Here is an 18,183-nt window from a genome sequence, read left to right as displayed (position 1 = left end):
CGCTGATACAGTTGTGGTGGGGCAGATATCCATGCAGTATGGCCATGAGTGAGTGCCGGTCGGAGAAACGATTTGTATGTTGTAAGAACAGTTTGGGTATGGAGGCCCCATGAGGTACCTACTAAGCTTTTCAGTAAAGCTAAGCGTTTAGTGGCTTGAGTTTGGATCTTCTGCAAATGGGGTTTCCAAGTCAATTTACTATCGAAGATCACTCCGAGATATTTAACATTGGAAGTTGGTAATAGGGGAGTGCCTTGAACTGAAAGACGTAGCAAGTTAGGATTTCGACGGATTTTGGAAGGACGTTTTTGAATAATGAGGGTTTGGGTTTTGGAGGCATTGACGGAGAGTTTCCATATGTCACACCAGTTGATAAAAGCATCTATGGCTGGTTGTAGAGTGCGATTAATATGTTGAATAGATTTTCCAAGAGTCAAAAAAGCGGTATCGTCCGCATATTGAAATAAGTGAATATTCGCCGGTAGGGGTGGCATGTCTGTTACGTACAGTATATACAGTAACGGGGAGAGAACAGAGCCTTGAGGTACTCCAGTGTGTAGGAATATAGGATGAGATATGGTAGAATTTATGAGGATATATGCGAGTCTATTGGCAAGGAAGGAATGTATAAGGCGGACATAGCTAGTGGGTAAGTGAAATTTGTGAAGTTTATATAGCAACCCTTGATGTCATACTCTATCAAACGCTTTTTCTAGGTCGAACAGTAGAAGACAAGATGGGTGAGAAGAATTATAATGATTGGTGATGGTGTTACTGAGGCGAAGTAATTGGTCATTCAGACTAATGCCAGGGCGAAAGCCTGCTTGGTGAGTAGGAATGATATTACGATCTGTGAGATGAACATGAAGACGTGTAACAAGAATTTTTTCAAAAATTTTACTAAGGCAAGAAGTCAGTTGGATAGGCCCATATGAGGAAACATCATGAATTGGTTTGTCGGGCTTAATGAAGAGAAGGACCTTGGAGACTTTCCAATCAGGTGGATAGTAGCCTGTGCGTAATATGAAGGTTTAGATAGATGCTAGGAGCTGTAGAAGTACTGGGGGAGCCGCCTTGATTAGCTTATACGTGATAGAGTCAAAGCCCGGAGCTGTTGAGCGTTTTCGATGGATGATAGCTTGGATATCTGCAGGAAGAATTTCAGAGGTTAGGTTATTATCAGGTTCCAACATATGTGTACAATCAGGTTGGAGAAATCGGTTTTGTGGGTCACAAAATCGTGCTATGCGACGATAAATTGGTCTATTAACCAGTTGAGGTGGTGGAGTGAATATTTGCTGAAAATAAGTTGCGAAAGCATTTGCCTTCTCGAGATCGGTGTGAAGAGGATGGGTATTGAGCATGATAGGGTAAGTAGGTCGTTGGAATTTTCCAGTAAGTAATTTGAATTTTTGCCAATATTGAGTAGGATTGGATTTAATGGAAAGAGAATTACAGGCTCGCGTCCACTGTCGGCGCTTATAGGCAGAGAGATAATTAGAGACCATTCTGTTCCATTGGCGATGGAGGCGAAGTGCGTCAGGATTTCGAGTTCGTTGATAGTCCCTAAAGGCTTGTCGTGATGCAGTAATGATTTGACGATATTGAGGTGGTACAGGCGGTTTATGAGGGAAACGCATCTTAACAGGTATATGATCTTGAGCTGCTTGTAAGATTGTCTCTTGAATTTTGTCGGTAAGATGGTAAAGATCCTGTTCAGAAGTAGGAGCAGGTACGGAATGCAGTACTCTGGTAATATCTGATTGGTAAGCGTTCCAGTCAGCATGCTGATAGTCATAGTATTTGATAGGTTCAGGCTGTCGTGTGGGTTGTATAGGTGAGGTGATATCGATCAAAATTGGAGCGTGATCACTGCCAAAAGGCGGGAGAACACGAATGTTTGCGATATTGAGCGTAGTAGAGGTTATGATGACATCAGGGGTTGTATCGCTGATTGGTCTTGAGGCAGAAGGAAGGTCTTTGATTTCAGCTGTCAGGTGATTTTGGACATAGGTTATGAAGTGTGTACGTTCTCGATTCGACCGGCTATGGAAGTTGATATCTGACATAATGATATAATGGCGGAAGTGATTGTTGATGTAATGAAAGAAGTCATAGGGAATTGGATGGCCTGGACGAACATAGATAGTAGCTACTGTTATGGTTAGGGATTTAAAGTAGATTGTATTAAGATTGTGTTCTGGTAGAGGCTGGAGGAGATTGTGGGGTAAAGTATGAGTGCGGACAGGAAGCTGTCGGTAGCAGCCTATTGCTGTTCCGCCTTGCGCTCTGAGGACATTTCTGGCACAGTCATAACGAAATAACTGATATCCAGGAATTTTGAATGGTAAACTGGGTGTAAGAAATGTTTCATTGAGCGCAAAGGCACATACTTGTTCTTCACGTAGGAGTTGTTCGAAAACGAGTTTGTGTTTTAAGACGGATCGAATATTTAAGAACAAGAAGGTGAAAACCATAAATCTAAGAGTCCAAGTCATGTTGAGGTTCAATTGGGTGGAAAGTGAAGTGTACGTGAGGTCCTGAGTAGGTGGCTTGAAGCTGGACTTTAAAAAGAGACTTGGCAGTGTTTGTGATTTGTAGTAGAATATAGTCTCTAAGAAAAGGATGAACATTTTGAAGAACGATGGTAGTAAATCGTATCATGTCCTCTATGGTGATTGGGTCTCTGATGGAGTTATTGGTAGGAGTTGATTCGTCGTTTGTACGGACAGAGACAGTTAGATTGGGTTTATCTGGTAGAGGTTGCGGTTTAGCCTTACATTTGTAAGAATAGATAGCATGAGTTTCGGAGCAGGTATTGCATTTAGGAGCGGCTTGTAGATTGGGGCAGGATTTGGTATTGTGATTGCCAGTGCAGTATCCACAGATAGGAGTTTTGGTACATTGAGCAGTGGTATGTTGATTGTATGCTTGGCAACGTGCACAGCGTACGGATAGAGGAGCTGGAGTTTTAGAAGGTTCTACGCGATATTTTTTACAATAGATGGAAGCACCGTAAAGAAGGAGGTCATCGATGGTATCTTTAGAATTGGTGAGCACTCGTACCATATAGGTAGGTCCATTTTGGCCGATGATTCGAATACATTTGGTGATTTCATGTCCAGCATAGCGTAGTTCGTCTTCGATTTCTGCGTCAGTGTAGTCTGGAGGTACACCTCGGATGACGACTGAGAGTTGTGGAGGTCGCCGAGGAATAGGCGGTTGTTTTCTGGAGGAAGGTGAAAGGCGTTGCATAGTGGCCTGTGGGCCAAAAATTTCGAAAGATGCCTTATTTCGAAGTTTTGTAGAGAAGATGACGTCCGGAGATTTGAGAATAATCCCATTCCGGGTGAAGATGATGTCAGCAATATCTGCTCTCGGCATATATTTTTGAAGTTGAAAATAGACAAGTTTTGGTGTTCTAAATTTAGTATCATATTTCGTGAGCAGGAAATTATGGATGGTAGGTTTGGTAGAAGCAGATCCGGATGGTCCAGTAGGAACATGTTCCAAGTCCATGTCAGTTAGTTGGTCTGTAGTAGAAGATTGGTTTGGCACCTGATAAGTGTAAACTGGAGATCTTGAGCGTGCTCGTTTTTCGGAACTTGTTGATTTGTCAGATGATCCTGATAAAGTTCGTGTTTTGCGGGAGAGGTCGGTGAAATGAGGTTTTTCTTTAGGTTCTGGTTTTGAAGAAGGTGGTCGACATACTCCTGGTAGTTTATGCATGATGGAAACGAGAGAAGACAGTTATACTAGCAAAACGGGGCACTCAAGGAGTGTTGCCCGTGTATTAAGTTGAGCAAACTGAGTGTTTCGAGGCGATCGTAAGAAGTAGATGTGGAGAGGAAGCCCACTGTGGCTCTCACTTGAGGCAGCAATACGTCCTCGCGGAGATGTCGGTCAGTGCAAGCACTGGCCCTCCACAAAAAGGTGAGGAGATGAATAGGTGATGATGGCCACGGGCTCCCACTTGAGTCAACAATACGGACTGCAAGGGGATGTCGATTGTCTATAATAGAACAATCCTCCCAAAATGAACAAAAATGGTAGAAAAAGCTCGCAGAGCGTTACTGATCGTTCCCAGACCTTGAATCGATAATCGATCCTCAATTCTGAGTCGAGTTCGCTTAAAAGCTACTGAGCTCCAACTTATAACTTTAGCTTTCAAACCTTTGATTTACGATTATTTGTGATTTCACGTTTATAACAAAGACAAATATGTTCAAAAAGGTGTACTTTAAACAAATTACTTAAAGAGATCTTTTTCACAAAGTTTATCCTTTTAAATTATTGTTCAAAGCCTTTGCATCTTAATAAGTCTTCTCGGAAATAAATGCCAATGAATTGTGCTGCCATCTCTGGAGTTTTTTCAACTATACTTTTGTGGACGTTTATATGTTTGTGACAAATCCTTTCGACAGTGAGATCTCGGAAACTACAGGCTCTAGAAAGATGACGTTTTCACTGATCGATTGCAAATTTTGCGTTGATTGTCCAGTTCTAATGCTATTTGTAGACGATCCAAGAAAGCTTGAACAAGACCATTCAATACCTCAAATTTACACGTTCAAAGGAGTATTGTTCGAGACACTTGAACAAGAGTCTCGAACGGACTTGAAACAATTTTACACGATCATAGAGATATTGAATCTGTTTTATATTCTTGTTAATAGATGGCAGTCCAAAACAAGAGACTGTAACTATGAAAACAAATGAAAGCGAAGCTGCGTACTGATATAGTTCAGACCTGCGCATGAATAGCTATAATATTAGCATATTTTTCATAACTTTCTGTAATTTAATAGATTATATTAAATAATTTAGAAAAGAAGTCAATTGATTTTGCAGCAATCCCATCGAATTTTCACTAAGTAGTTTGTCCCTTTTACATTAAATGCGAGTTAGGTTAGGTGACGTTAAAAAAGTAAAGTGCTGCTTTGGTATAAAATCGTTCCCTATACTAAGCTTTTTTTTTTCTAAATAAAATCTGATTCTTCAAATGGCGTGCTGATGACAGAACCACACTCAAAAAGAAAAATGGAAATGTTTCCTAAAATTGTGTGTATCACGAGGCAATGACTGCCTTTTGATGTTATTTATGATTTGGCATCGAAGACTGTTTAAAGAAAAGGCTGAAATCACAGAAAACCAAACGAAGCAATGATAATATTTTTCAGCTACAGGACTTACCGCCCATATCTGCATCAGACTTTCTTCACAAATCTATCCCTGTTTTGGTACTGGTTAAGAATAACCCGTCAAACGAATAGTAATTTTACTATTAAAATGTGTGAGTGTGTATGGAGGAGAATTATCTGAGATACCGTAATAATTCCCACTGTCGAAACATGCCTGTATAATGTAGGAAAACAGTATTTTATGTTTAGAAGTTTAATGTTACCAGTATCAAATCATTACAGGGGCTATAGTTCAGTTCAAATGAGTGAATACGATGTCAAGGGTTTGTTGCACTATTCTAATTTATACATGATTCTTATTCTTGTACTATAACCTCCGTCGATGACGCGCCTGCTCCGTACGGACTACTCTCCCGTGGACTCCCTTCAATGCTCCTGCCCAGACACTGTCAAATAGCATCTCAATTTTATTTATTTATTATTATTTTTGCATAGCATATATATGTAGCATATGTTAGGATGCAAATTTGTACCTTACGGGAAAGCACTAGTAAAATTAATCTGCACGCGTGAAAGCAACCTCAACCTTCAGAAATAACTTCTCAAATACTACGTGAGGATTTCGTGATAAAATAATTAGATTACAGTAGGATAACATGTAATCATTTACAGGATACTTCAGTTTGCGAGCATATTATCAATCTGTACGCAATTATTTGATATTATCAGAAATTAATAACAGTACAAAAGTCTTATTAAATCAAGAAAAGTCAGTTATATATTTTTTTATTTAATGGACTCTTCTTTCTTAATCTACGCCCGGTATTCTTGTATATTAATTTCTCAAATTAATACTCATACTTCTCATTGCCTCAAAATTTAACAAAACTTATGGGCATGTAAGCATTATAACTATATAAATCGTGAATATTATCAAGAAAAAATACTAACAATATCTTCCGGCACAAATATTAACTTTGTTTGGAATATCAGATAATTGTGGAAAAGAGTAACGAAAAGATATTTATTCAGCTGCAACTCTGTCTCACGACGCCATCATACTTGTTTTGTATTTTCCTGCATTCAAACTCGAGCGCTGATTGGCTATTGAATGCTCTTGAATTGGATTGTTTAGAACAGGACCGAAACGAAATTTCTTGAACGAAACTATTGAATTCAAGAGAAAAATGACGTCAGTGCTGACGTCTTTTTCATCAAATAATCTTGAATGGTCTTGAACAAGAGTCTTGTTCAAGCTTTCTTGGATCATCTACTAGCAGTATAACTCAAAAAAAAAAAAAAAAAAAAAAACATGGCCATTATTTATTTATTACATTTTTACGGATACACTGGAAGTGTTGAAACTTAAAAAAAAATAATAATAAAGCATCATATCCTATCTATTATACATTCCAACACTATATAATTGAATATAGGGGCTGCATATCTCTCAGGTGTTTTGTTTCATGGCCAAATTATAATGAAAAACGAAGGATAACCATTTCTCCAGTCTAAGTTGAATCTTTATTGTTTGGAGTGTTTTGCCCAATGAACACCATATATGACTGACATTATAATTGATTGTATGTGTAATGTATTAGCTTATTTTAAAATGTATAAAACGATAATCATGCCTGTTGTTCTGCATAGTTGCGAAATATGGTCTCCTACTTGGAACGAAGAACATAGATTGAAAGTATTTGAAAACAAAATCCTAGTGATGAGCAAATGCAAGATCAAGACCAAGACCCGGGTGGTCTTGGTCTTGGTCTTGGTCTTGCACTGGAACCCTCGGTCTTGGTCTTGGTCTTGGTCTTGCACACCTAGTCTTGGTCTTGGTCTTGGTCTTGCACACCCAGTCTTGGTCTTGCTTGCAAGAGTCTTGCAAGTTTTGCTTTTAAGAAATCTATGATTTTCATAAGTAAATTTTACTCTGGATATAAGGGATAATAAATCCTACATTGCGTCAATAGTGAGGGAAATACAATGTATGTTTCTAAATGTAATATATTTTACCTTCGTGTAAGTGTGATGATACTGTACAACATAGGCGATGACCTTTACTTTTCTTTTTTTTTATGAGTGATCACGCTTCACTACTTATAAGATAAATCACAACATTTCGTAATATTTTTATATGTTTTAACAGATCCAATACTCCACTGGTTCCCAAACTGGGGAAGCTACCCCTGACAGTGAGACGCATGAAAGAAAACCAAGACGGCATAGATTACTGAAATACCAGAAATTGCAAAATTATTTTTACACTCTAAAGGCGTCAGATTTTTTTCTTTCCAACCACGATTTGTATTGAACAAACTCCCAATTAAATATTGAAATTTTGTTTTACTGATTCTAATATGTACTGTATGGGGCAGAAACAAGGACATTACGCAAAAACGATGAAACAATTAGACTTTCGAAATGTGGGCATGGAGAAAAAAGGAGAGAATCTGCTGGGTTGAACGGAAAACGAATGCGAAGGTTTTAGAAATAGTAGCAGTAGGGGAGAAAAGAAGAATTTTAGATGTAATTAAGAGAAGGACATTGGCTGAGGAGGAACTGTATTATGAGGGACGTGCTAGAGGGAAGGGGCGAAGGAGATTGTAGTTGAAGAAAGATATTAAGACAGAAAATTGCTACGTTAAGACGAAGAGGCTAGCTGAGGACTACAGTCATCGAAGCTTCTCAGCTGCAGCAAGTGACCTGCCAATAATGACAGAATACCCATTATTATGACGACGATGATATGTTTAGCAATATTGACCAAAAAAGAGAGAAAAAATTAAAATAATAATAATTAAACCTCTTAATATTTTAGAATATGAAATGAAATTAAATTTGTGAGTTTTACGTCCTCCGATTATGCCGGCTAGGCTAAAGGAGACGGCGATGATGAAAAATGAATGGCAATGGTGGAAAGAAGAAAGTGGGAGGAAACGGGAGAACCCCGAGGAAACCCACGCACACGGTATTTGTCCACCACAAAGTTCAGTTGGTGGGGGCTGGGATCGAACGCGGGACCCCAAAATACCAGAGCTGAACGCTCTACCACTGAGCCACCGCGGCCCCAATATTTTAGCATAATTTGAGTGAAAACCGAAAACGACTCAACTGTCTATGACTTTTGTGTAAACTCAATTTTTATATAAATACTTTTGATCTACATTAGAAATACTAATAACGGCATCAAACTTCAAGTTATTTGAAATAGGTACGAAATCACTCTCAGTTGTGAATATAGATTATTTATTGTTGTATAATGTTATATCGTTGAATCCTAGATATGCCGTATACCTAAGGGGGCTATAAGTTATAGTGATAAACAATTATTCAACGTATAAGCATCCACCTATGAAATCAAACTTGCGGTCACATGCTAAGTTTTTGTCAATGTCATGAAAATGTTATTTCAATATTAATTTTATAAGTACACATTAAAAATTTCCAACGGATGCTTGAACCTCAGAGCCAAGGCCATACCCATGTAGTCGGCACCTATGGTGTACGGAATTGCCGATGTTCAATACTACATTTCTCTTTAGTTTTGGAAGAAGAACACCACTAATATGCTTTGAAATGAAATGAAATATCTACTTTAACGTCCCACGATTATTACACTGAAGCTAAGGGAAACAGTGATGATGAGAAATGGTGGAATGAAGAAAGTACGAGGAAACCGGAAAACCCACGCACAGGGTGTTTGTTCACCAAAGAAGCTCACATAGCGCAAGCTGCGATCGAACCAGGGCCCCATGTACCAGAGATGAACGCTCTGCCACTGAGCTACCGTGTCCATAACATGCTCTAGTTTATTTTTGCTTATCCACTTCTTATGGACACAACTGTTCTTCGTATGATTTCCCAAAATCCAATCATGGGCCGTCGTGAATGATCAAATGATGACCAAAGTAAATCAGACACTGAAGTTATTATAGCTTGTAACAATTCATAGAATTATGCTGTCGGTCGTCTCATGAACAACCGGTTCAAAAAACGACATACTGTAGCTATATGTTATCAGGAGCAGATCGACTCACATGGATTGCATATACTACTGGGAACACATTCACTCCGGCGGTATTTTTACTGGAGCCAAGAAGTTCACGTGAAAGATGTAATGGTTTTTCCCCTTCCTTTTTACATTCTATAAACAAATAAGTAGTACCGTACTTGTGCAAGACTCTTGCGCAAGAGTCTTGATCTTGGTCTTGGTCTTGCAGGTATGGTCTTGGTCTTGGTCTTGCACCCCTTGGTCTTGGTCTTGGTCTTGCATGCAAGACTCTTGCAAAAACTGCAAGACCAAGACTCTTGCGCTCATCACTACAAAATCCTGACACGAATATTCGGACCCAAGAGAAACGGGAATAGGGAATGGCGGAATCTTCATAACGAGGAACTACATAATTTATACGGTTTATACGGATTGTTAGGGTCATCAAATATAGGAGGTTCAGGTGGGCAGGTCATGTAGTCAGGATGGAAGAAAGAACAAACGCTTTCAAAATCTTAACTGGAAGACCAGCCGGAAAACGACCATTAGGAAGACGTAGGCGCTGATGGGAGGACAATATTAATATGGATCTCGCAGAAATAGGAATACAAAGTAGCAACTGGATCCAATTGCGTAAAGATAGAAGTCAGTGAAGAGCTTTTGTGAACGTGGCATTGAACCTCCGGGTTCCATAGGCCATAGAGTTACTTAGTTTATGTATTTGCTTATAACATACTACATGCAAGAAGAAAGAAAACACAGATCATACATGAATTAAAAACTCCAACTGGAAGTAGACTCAAATCTTGCAAACGGTACGAGATATTGAAAAAGTAATCGAAAAAAATCTCCCCTTTATGGTATCTCTTGCCGATTTTTACTATGACTTCTTTCACTTGTGTCTGCAAAGGGATATGTACAGATGTGAGGAATAACAAGGAGATTCATGCTCATATGTGAATGATGTGCTGTGGAAAGAGCACAGGTTCAGCTAGTCTATATATTAACATGCTAGGTTTATATATTTGTCTCCTAAGAAAAAAATATGTTTGTTTCCATTCTTTCGACAACGAGATCTCGAAAACCACAAGTGAAAGAAACGTGCGGATTTTGCTGGTCGATTCCAAATTTTGTGTAGATTGTTCAGCTCTAATTAAATATTTAAAAAACGTGGCCGTTATTTCTATATTACATTTTTAGGGGTACACTGAAAAGGTTGATTTTTTTTTAAAGTAAAGCATCATTTCCTATGTGTTATACGTTCTAACACAACATAGTTGTATACAGGAGTTATATATCTTTCAGGCATTTGTTTCATGGCCAAATGATAATGAAAAACGAAGGATAACCATTTCCCCAGTCTAAGAAGAATCTATTGTTTTGAGTGTTTTGCCTAATGAACACCATATATCACTGACATTATAATTAATTGTGTATGTAATGTACATATTTGCTTATTACATACTGCATGCAAGAAGGAAGAAAACACTGATCATACATGACTTAGAAACTCCAACCGGAAGTAGGCTCAATTTTGCAAACGGTGCGTGATATTGAAAAAAATCTCCCCTTTATGGTATCCCTTGCCGATTTTTATCAAAACGTCTTTCATTTATGTCTGTAAAGGGACATGTACAGATGTTATGAGGAATGACAAGAAGATTCATGATCATATGTGAATGATGCGCTGTGTAGAGAGCGCAGATTCAGCTAGTCTACATATTAAAATGCTAGGTATATATGTTTGTCTCTAAAGAAAAGTTTATATGTTTGTCTCCAATCCTTTCGACAATCAGATCTGAAAAACCACAAGTGATAGAGACGTGCCGTTTACACTGGTCGATTCCAAATTTTGTGTAGATTGTCCACTTCTAATTGAATATTTTAAAAAAAACATGGCCGTTATTTCTTTATTACATTTTTAGGGTACACCTGAAGTGTTGAAATTTAGACAAAAGTAAAACATCCTATCCTGTGAGTTATATATTTCAACACAACATAGTTGTGTATAGGGGTTGCATACCTCTCAGACGTTAGTTTCATGGACAAATGATAAATGAGAAAGGAATGATAACCATTTCTCCAGTCTAAGATGAATCTTAATTGTTTGGAGTGTTTTGCCCTATAAACATCATATATCACTGACATTATAATTAATTGTGTCTGTAATGTATTTGCTTATTACATACTGCGTGCGAGAAGAAAACACTGGTCATACATGATTTAGAAACTCCAACAGGAAATAGGCTCAAATCTTGCAAACGTTGCGAGACATTGAAAAAAATATCGAAATATATCCCTTTTTTGGTACTCCTTGTTGATATTTATCAAGACGTCTTTCACTTTTATCTGTAAAGGGACATGTGCAGATCTGAGGAATGACAAGTAGATTTATACACACACGTGAATGATGCGCTGCATAGAGAGCGCAGGTTAAGCTTTTCTATATATTAAAATGCTAGGTTTATATATTTGTCTCCAAAGAAAAGTTTATATGTTTGTCTCCAATCCTTTCGACAATTAGATCTCGAAAACCAAAAGTGCTAGAAACATGCCGTTTTCACTGTCGATTCCAAATTTTCTGTAGATTGTCCAGTTCTAATTGAATATTTTAAAAAAAATATGGCCGTTATTTCTTTACTACACTTTTAGGGAGTACACCAGAAGTGTTGAAATTGTAAAAAAAAAAGTAAAACATCATATCCTGTGAGTTATATATTTCAACACAACATAGTTGTGTATAGGGGTTGCATACCTCTCAGACGTTAGTTTCATGGACAAATGATAAATGAGAAAGGAATGATAACCATTTCTCCAGGCTGAGATAAATCTTTATTGTTTAGAGTGTCTTGCCCAATGAACACAATATATCACTGATATTGTAATTAATGGTATATGAAACGTATTTGCTTATTACATGCAAGAAGAAAGAAAACAGTGACCCTACATAAATTAGAAGCTCCCTACATAAATTAGAAATAGGCCCAAATCTTGCAAGCGGTGCGAGATATTGAAAAAAATAATCGGAAAAAATCTCTCCTTTATGATACCCGTTACCGATTTTTATCAAGACATCTTTCATTTGTGTCTGTAAAGGGACATATACAGATGTTGTGAGGAATGATAAGAAGATTCATGCTCGTATGTGAATGATGCGCTGCGTAGAGAATGCAGGTTCAGATAGTCTATATATTAAAATGCTAGTTTTATATATTTATCTCCAATCCCTTCGACAATGAGATCTCGAAAACCACAAGTGATAGAGACGTGCCGTTTTCACTGGTCGATTCCAAATTTTGTGTAAATTGTCCAGATCTCATTCAAATGTTCAAAAACCGTGTCGTTACTGTTCTATTCAACATTTTAGGGGCCGTTTCGAGCCCATAAGCTTAACATTGTTGCAGGCCGACACTACGGTGTTGGGCAACCAGTAGAGAAGCTACGTATGGGGATTGACGAACATGGCAGGCGCTTTGCTTAAATCTGAATGGCAAAACCTATTTAGGCTAGTCAAAGTAATGTAAAAAATGTACCTTGCCCGGAACAAATTGTAACAGAAACTCTGTTTCGATTTTATGGTAGAGAAGAACAACCTAAACAACATATCAAAAGTTTAGCAAAATGCAACGTGTATTTTCCCGCCATTTTGAGCCGCCATATTACATATTGAAACTGAACCACCTACTTCTGAACCACCGAAACTGAACTTTAAAACAGTAGGTATATCTCTTCACAGAATTAAGATAGAAACTTTGTTTTTGGGTCATATTGATGGTAATAGATTATAAGTGAGAAAAGCTGATAAAGTCCTGCAATGATGTCGCCATATTGAAATATGGCGGCTGTTCTCCCCAAAATTTCGTTACATTCGGTTTCTTACCTATAGAAATTTGTATATAACTATGAAACTGTTATAGATACCAAAAACTCATCCGTAATAAAAGTTGTAGAATAGAATCTGTTCTTACCAATGATATGGGAATGGTTTCATTGTCTTAGAAACTAAGTGAGCTAGACCATTTTATATAGTGAGAGTGTTGTGTTTTATATCATTGAAGTACGCAATCTCGAGCCACATATTTTTTCTTTAAATACATGAAATTTCTTCTTGAATTAATAAGAATTATCTGAATTATTCTTATAAATTAAAAATAATAATAATATTAGTAAAGTATATCACTGAACATCATCCCATGTGAGAATGTTATCTTTACTAAAAACCAAATCAAACATTCGCTGGAATACAACACTAGCGAACAGGGCCGTCGCGTGGGCGGGTCGACCGGGGCAATTGTCCCGGGCGCCGTTACCAAGGGGCGCCGGGACGACAAATCAACAAAATTCAAGGAATTCAGATTATGGAGGTAAATGAATTCTTTTTAAAATAATAATGTTTAATCAGATATTTTAATAATGATCAGGCCACGGCTAAGTAAAATTACCGGTAATGTAAAACATCGTCTAGGATTATTCAACCAGAACTCTCTCCAACCCTATGTGAGAAGAGTTCTTATCTTGGAAAACTGACCAAGATCTGCTACTACTTACTTCTGACAGTTTGGTACAAACTGAAGAAACTTCAGTAGAATTCAATAACATTACTTTATTCATATTCTGTGCAAGAAATGCTCTTAAGTAATACCACAATAACTAATATACTACAATTATCTGCTTATTTTGACACCACTTGATAATAACCGGTTAGCATCACAAAGACAACGTCGCACGTGCTTTGCAAGCAATAACAGAATAAATATTTTTTCAGTCCTTGAATTATGTACTAACTTCACACAACAACTGTGTTTATTAACTATTAGAGACGTAGCCATGGAGGAGACTCGAGGGTCTCTCCCCACTAAAATGGAAAAATAAATCTTAATAAAATCCAAATTTAGATTATCCTTTATTGGTTTAAACTGAAAACAGTTTTAAAACAGGCATTACAATGCAATTTTAAGGCTTAATTTTTAGAAAAAGTTTCAAGGGGTACTGCCAGACCACGTGTAGTCGGAGGGGTATTTCCAGACCGGCTTTCCCGGTGTTCCCGATGATAAATTTACTGAAAAATTTATGTGTTAATCACAAGGAAAGAAAAGTTTATTTTGTTGGATTTTAGCGAAAGTCAGAAAATTACAAAGTTTGTTATCACTTACACATTGGTTGTATCGTTATTTGTATGCTCTACTCTAATACTACAGATGTTGATGTATATCAAGTTCAAAATAAACAAGAATAACACTCGATTTCAATAATTCAAAACAATGTTTTCATTAATTTTTATGTTTTAACTACAAATGTCATTCAATTTAAAAAATGACATAATGCCAACTTTTATTATCTTACATTATGATCTTACATTTCATATTTAAAATTAGGAGTGCAAAATAAACTCTGGTTGTTTTTCATAACACACTCTGGGCTCGCCTGGGAAATCTTTTGCCGGGCGCCTACAACTCACGCGACGGCCCTGCTAGCTAATAAGACTGAGTTGCATTTTACGGGTAGATCAAGTAGCCCTTATCCACATTGCAGAAGTTTACCTAAATCAGTGACAGTCACCGATTTCGCACGAAACGTGCTCTTGTATTGGGAGGTCTATTTGCCTTGACCAGCCGTTGTAGTGGAAAGCAAAAACAATTGTAGCCAACGAACTGAAAAGTAGCAAGCTGAAAGACATTGTTTTGTTGGTAGGAAGTCTGCACACAGAGATGAGTTCATATGGTTGTATACGTCACCTCATAGACTCTACAGGGGTTGCAGGAAACGTTGAATGTGATATATGCAGGTATTCGGTAATACACATGCTCAGTGGTAAGACACTTGGATGCGCTAGACGGAGTCATATCCTTGTAGATGCTGCACTTACAATACTACAAGCATCAGAAGTACTTCCATTATTGCATATATGGCAAGAAGTTGCAAGCATTTCACAGATGAGCAATTCAACTTCGGTTTGTAGCATCATCAACGATGAAATCACCGCCAACATTGACTACAATGGGATTCTCAAGAATCTGCAACTGTTGTACAAGCAGCTGTTAAGCTCCAATGAAGAAGGAACAGCAAGTCCACCGGCAGCGAAAGATACATCTGAGTCAACAGCAAGAGAAACTATCACTGGAGAAAAACATGTGACAGTAGGCCAAACACAGGATAAGGTTGATGTTCCTACAATTGAGGTCAATGTCGATTTTCTGCAAGTAAGGAAGAAGGTGGAAACGTGGAAGGAAACAAATACTTCATTAAGTAGAACGTCTAAACTGTGGATACAGTACATGCAAATGGTTAATATTCTGAAACAGTTCATAAACAGCTGAAAGAATGGGATGACTGGGATCTGCACCGGTACATTAGATCCCTGAGAGAGATGTTTCCATTCCTTGCTGCCGCAGGACATGACTTTTATGCAAAGACCATCCACATTTATTTGCAAGATATGGAAATGCACAAATTCCTATGTACACTACTTGTTTCAGAAAGGATTTTACGTTGTTCGACATTCTGAAAAATACTGGGCTGGATTATGTAGGCGCTTTCTGGATCTACCCCTGCTGTCCCACCGACTAGTACTCTCAGGAGATCTGAAATTACCTGATTAATACATTAAAGAACATTTCCAAAATGGATTACAGAACTTTTCTCGGATCGCTCTCAGGTCTCAATAATGAAATGAGCATAAAGTACCGAGAGGTTTGGATGTGTCGTTTCGAAATCCTCATGGACACCCAGATGATTGCTCAGACCACGACACACAAAAACACTATTCATACATGCAACGAAAACACATTAAATAAAGTAATACTATGCTTCATGCGCGACCACTACGTGGGTGCTCCGGGGCTCCAGCACCCACACAAATAATCTTGTGAGTGCGCAGCACTTAGAAGATTTTTAGTTTGACAGAAACAAAATAAAATAAATATTTCTCACTTGGCAATATCAAAAAATAATAAGCAATTAAAACATTGAAATGGAAGTTAAAATTTCTAAATCCTAATTGTTTGTTTCCAATATGTTCGTGCAAAGGCAACCAAGCAACACACTTAAGTTAGTCACTTAGTATTTTATGTTCACAATAAAATCCTTGCACGTTTTTTTCTGCAATACCATTAACAGTATTTGCTTTTATGAGGAATTTTTCATTTTAATTTGTATGAATGAAGTATTTTCTTTTAGTAACGTGTTGATATGATTACCTCTTGCAATCTTTGTGCATCATGTAAATTGTTTAAAGTGTATATTTAATTTTACGATAAATTATGTTGAGAATATTCATTACAGTAACTTAAAACTTAGACCCTGGTTTGAATCAATTTCTTTTGCGCTTAAGTTAGCTGCGTTATTGAGCGAGCTATGACAGGGCATTTTACTTTATCACACCATAGCCTTTTATGACAGTGTTTATAAAAGATTTTAACTAAACGGAAATCGATCAAAAAATATCGAGACTCCTCTGAAAACATATAACACGTTCCGCCATTGGTATGCACCCACATAAATTTTGGAAAGTTGGCGCCGTTGCTACGCTTATTTATTAAATGCACTATATACAAATATAGAGAGGAAAAACAATCACAACACTAAGCACTGATATGTATGTAGACACTCAACTATTTCCACAAATATAAAATTACACTTCACATTTTACGATGTTGTAACCTTTTAAAATTGTATCACGTATATATAAATGAATGAATGAAATATTATATTTGGGGGTTCACCACAAATATTTTTCTTACACCACTAACTAATACACATGGGGGTTAGCACTGTGGGGTAACACTGAAAGTAATCCTATGACGTGGATTCCTTGGGGCTACGCTGACAATTCAACAAAAATCCAAGGTGACGTACCCATGTAGTGAATGTCTGTGAGCACGATATAAAAATCAAAAATTACGGGAAACCGTCTACTGGTTCGAACTGGGTCAGCGGACCCGGGACTTCACTAAATGGGGGCCAGCCGCTGCGCAAGTCCTTAGGTGGCTACTTGGCTTGTACCCCTTTGCTTAATTCTACACCGAATTAAACGAACATGTTGACTGTATCGACACACAGAAAACTCCTGGAGTTGAGGTGCTCCAAGTACGAACTGGGTTGACCAACTGGTTAATGTTGGCAGTTCATTTTAAAATGTGATCAGGTTAAGCCACCTGTATGAATATGCGAGTTAAAGGTTGAAAGAGTCTGCGTTAATTCACAATTCACTGGCCACAATGAAGAAGAAAACGATGATAACTTGAGCGTGAAGGACTAACTCGGGAGAATAATGCTCCCGGAAGTAGAAACGAGAAACACAGTTCTGATTGGTTGGCGTTATCCACTTCTTGCCACGTTGCATTAAAATAGCAGAAATCAAACGCTTGCTGCTGTCGGCCTTCGTGAAACTAATACAAGAAGTCCGTTTACAATATTTGGATTTAGGGAAATGTTATACTGTTTATAATAATTTCAATTTTAATGGTACTGGTACGGCAGTAGCTGTGAAAAATAATGTAAATTTCTCACCTACTCTATTCCACCCTACAGGAAGGATAATCAATGGAAGCACTGGTAACATACAAATTACAAATTTATATTCACCGTCTGGTTCGCAAGCTAGGAATGCACATAACATGTTTTTTGCTATTGATGTAGCTGAGAGCTTAGCTCCAAATCATGAATATTTTCTCATTTCTGGAGACTTTAATTGTGTCTTGAGGGCTGAAGATCAAAGTCCAGGATTTAATTATAGTCCTTCTTTGAATGAATTGGTACAGGGTATAGTCCTTCTTCTTTGAATGAATCTTACACCTTCAAGACAGTTGGATATATAAAAATCCTAATATACGGTTTTACATATATCCGTAACAATTGTGCATCAAGAATAGATCGCATATATTTGTCACAAACCTTAGTTAGAAATCTCATTTCTGTGAAAATAGCTCCTACTGTATTTTCTGATCATCAAGCCTATATTGTTTTTCTTCGAGCTCCAGGTCTAAAGATTGAAAGAGGTAGAGGGTATTGGCATTTTAATACATCTCTTCTCGATGATAAACTTTTTTG

General features: G+C 37.6%; 1 protein-coding gene across 1 annotated transcript; it reads right to left on the bottom strand.

The window, feature by feature from the left end:
- Positions 1–1,031: 1,031 nt before the first annotated feature.
- LOC145661536 (uncharacterized) lies at positions 1,032–2,477 on the bottom strand. The gene has a single exon (XM_081726858.1). The coding sequence runs from the start codon at positions 2,475–2,477 to the stop codon at positions 1,032–1,034; it is 1,446 nt and encodes a 481-aa protein (XP_081582984.1).
- Between the last annotated feature and the right edge of the window lie 15,706 nt (positions 2,478–18,183).

This window comes from Thermobia domestica, chromosome 10 (assembly GCF_964235325.1).
Source record: "Thermobia domestica chromosome 10, izTheDome1.hap1.1, whole genome shotgun sequence".
Taxonomy (NCBI): domain Eukaryota; kingdom Metazoa; phylum Arthropoda; class Insecta; order Zygentoma; family Lepismatidae; genus Thermobia; species Thermobia domestica.
Note: the sequence above shows the minus strand (reverse complement) of the source record. Positions and strands in the feature narration are given on the sequence as shown.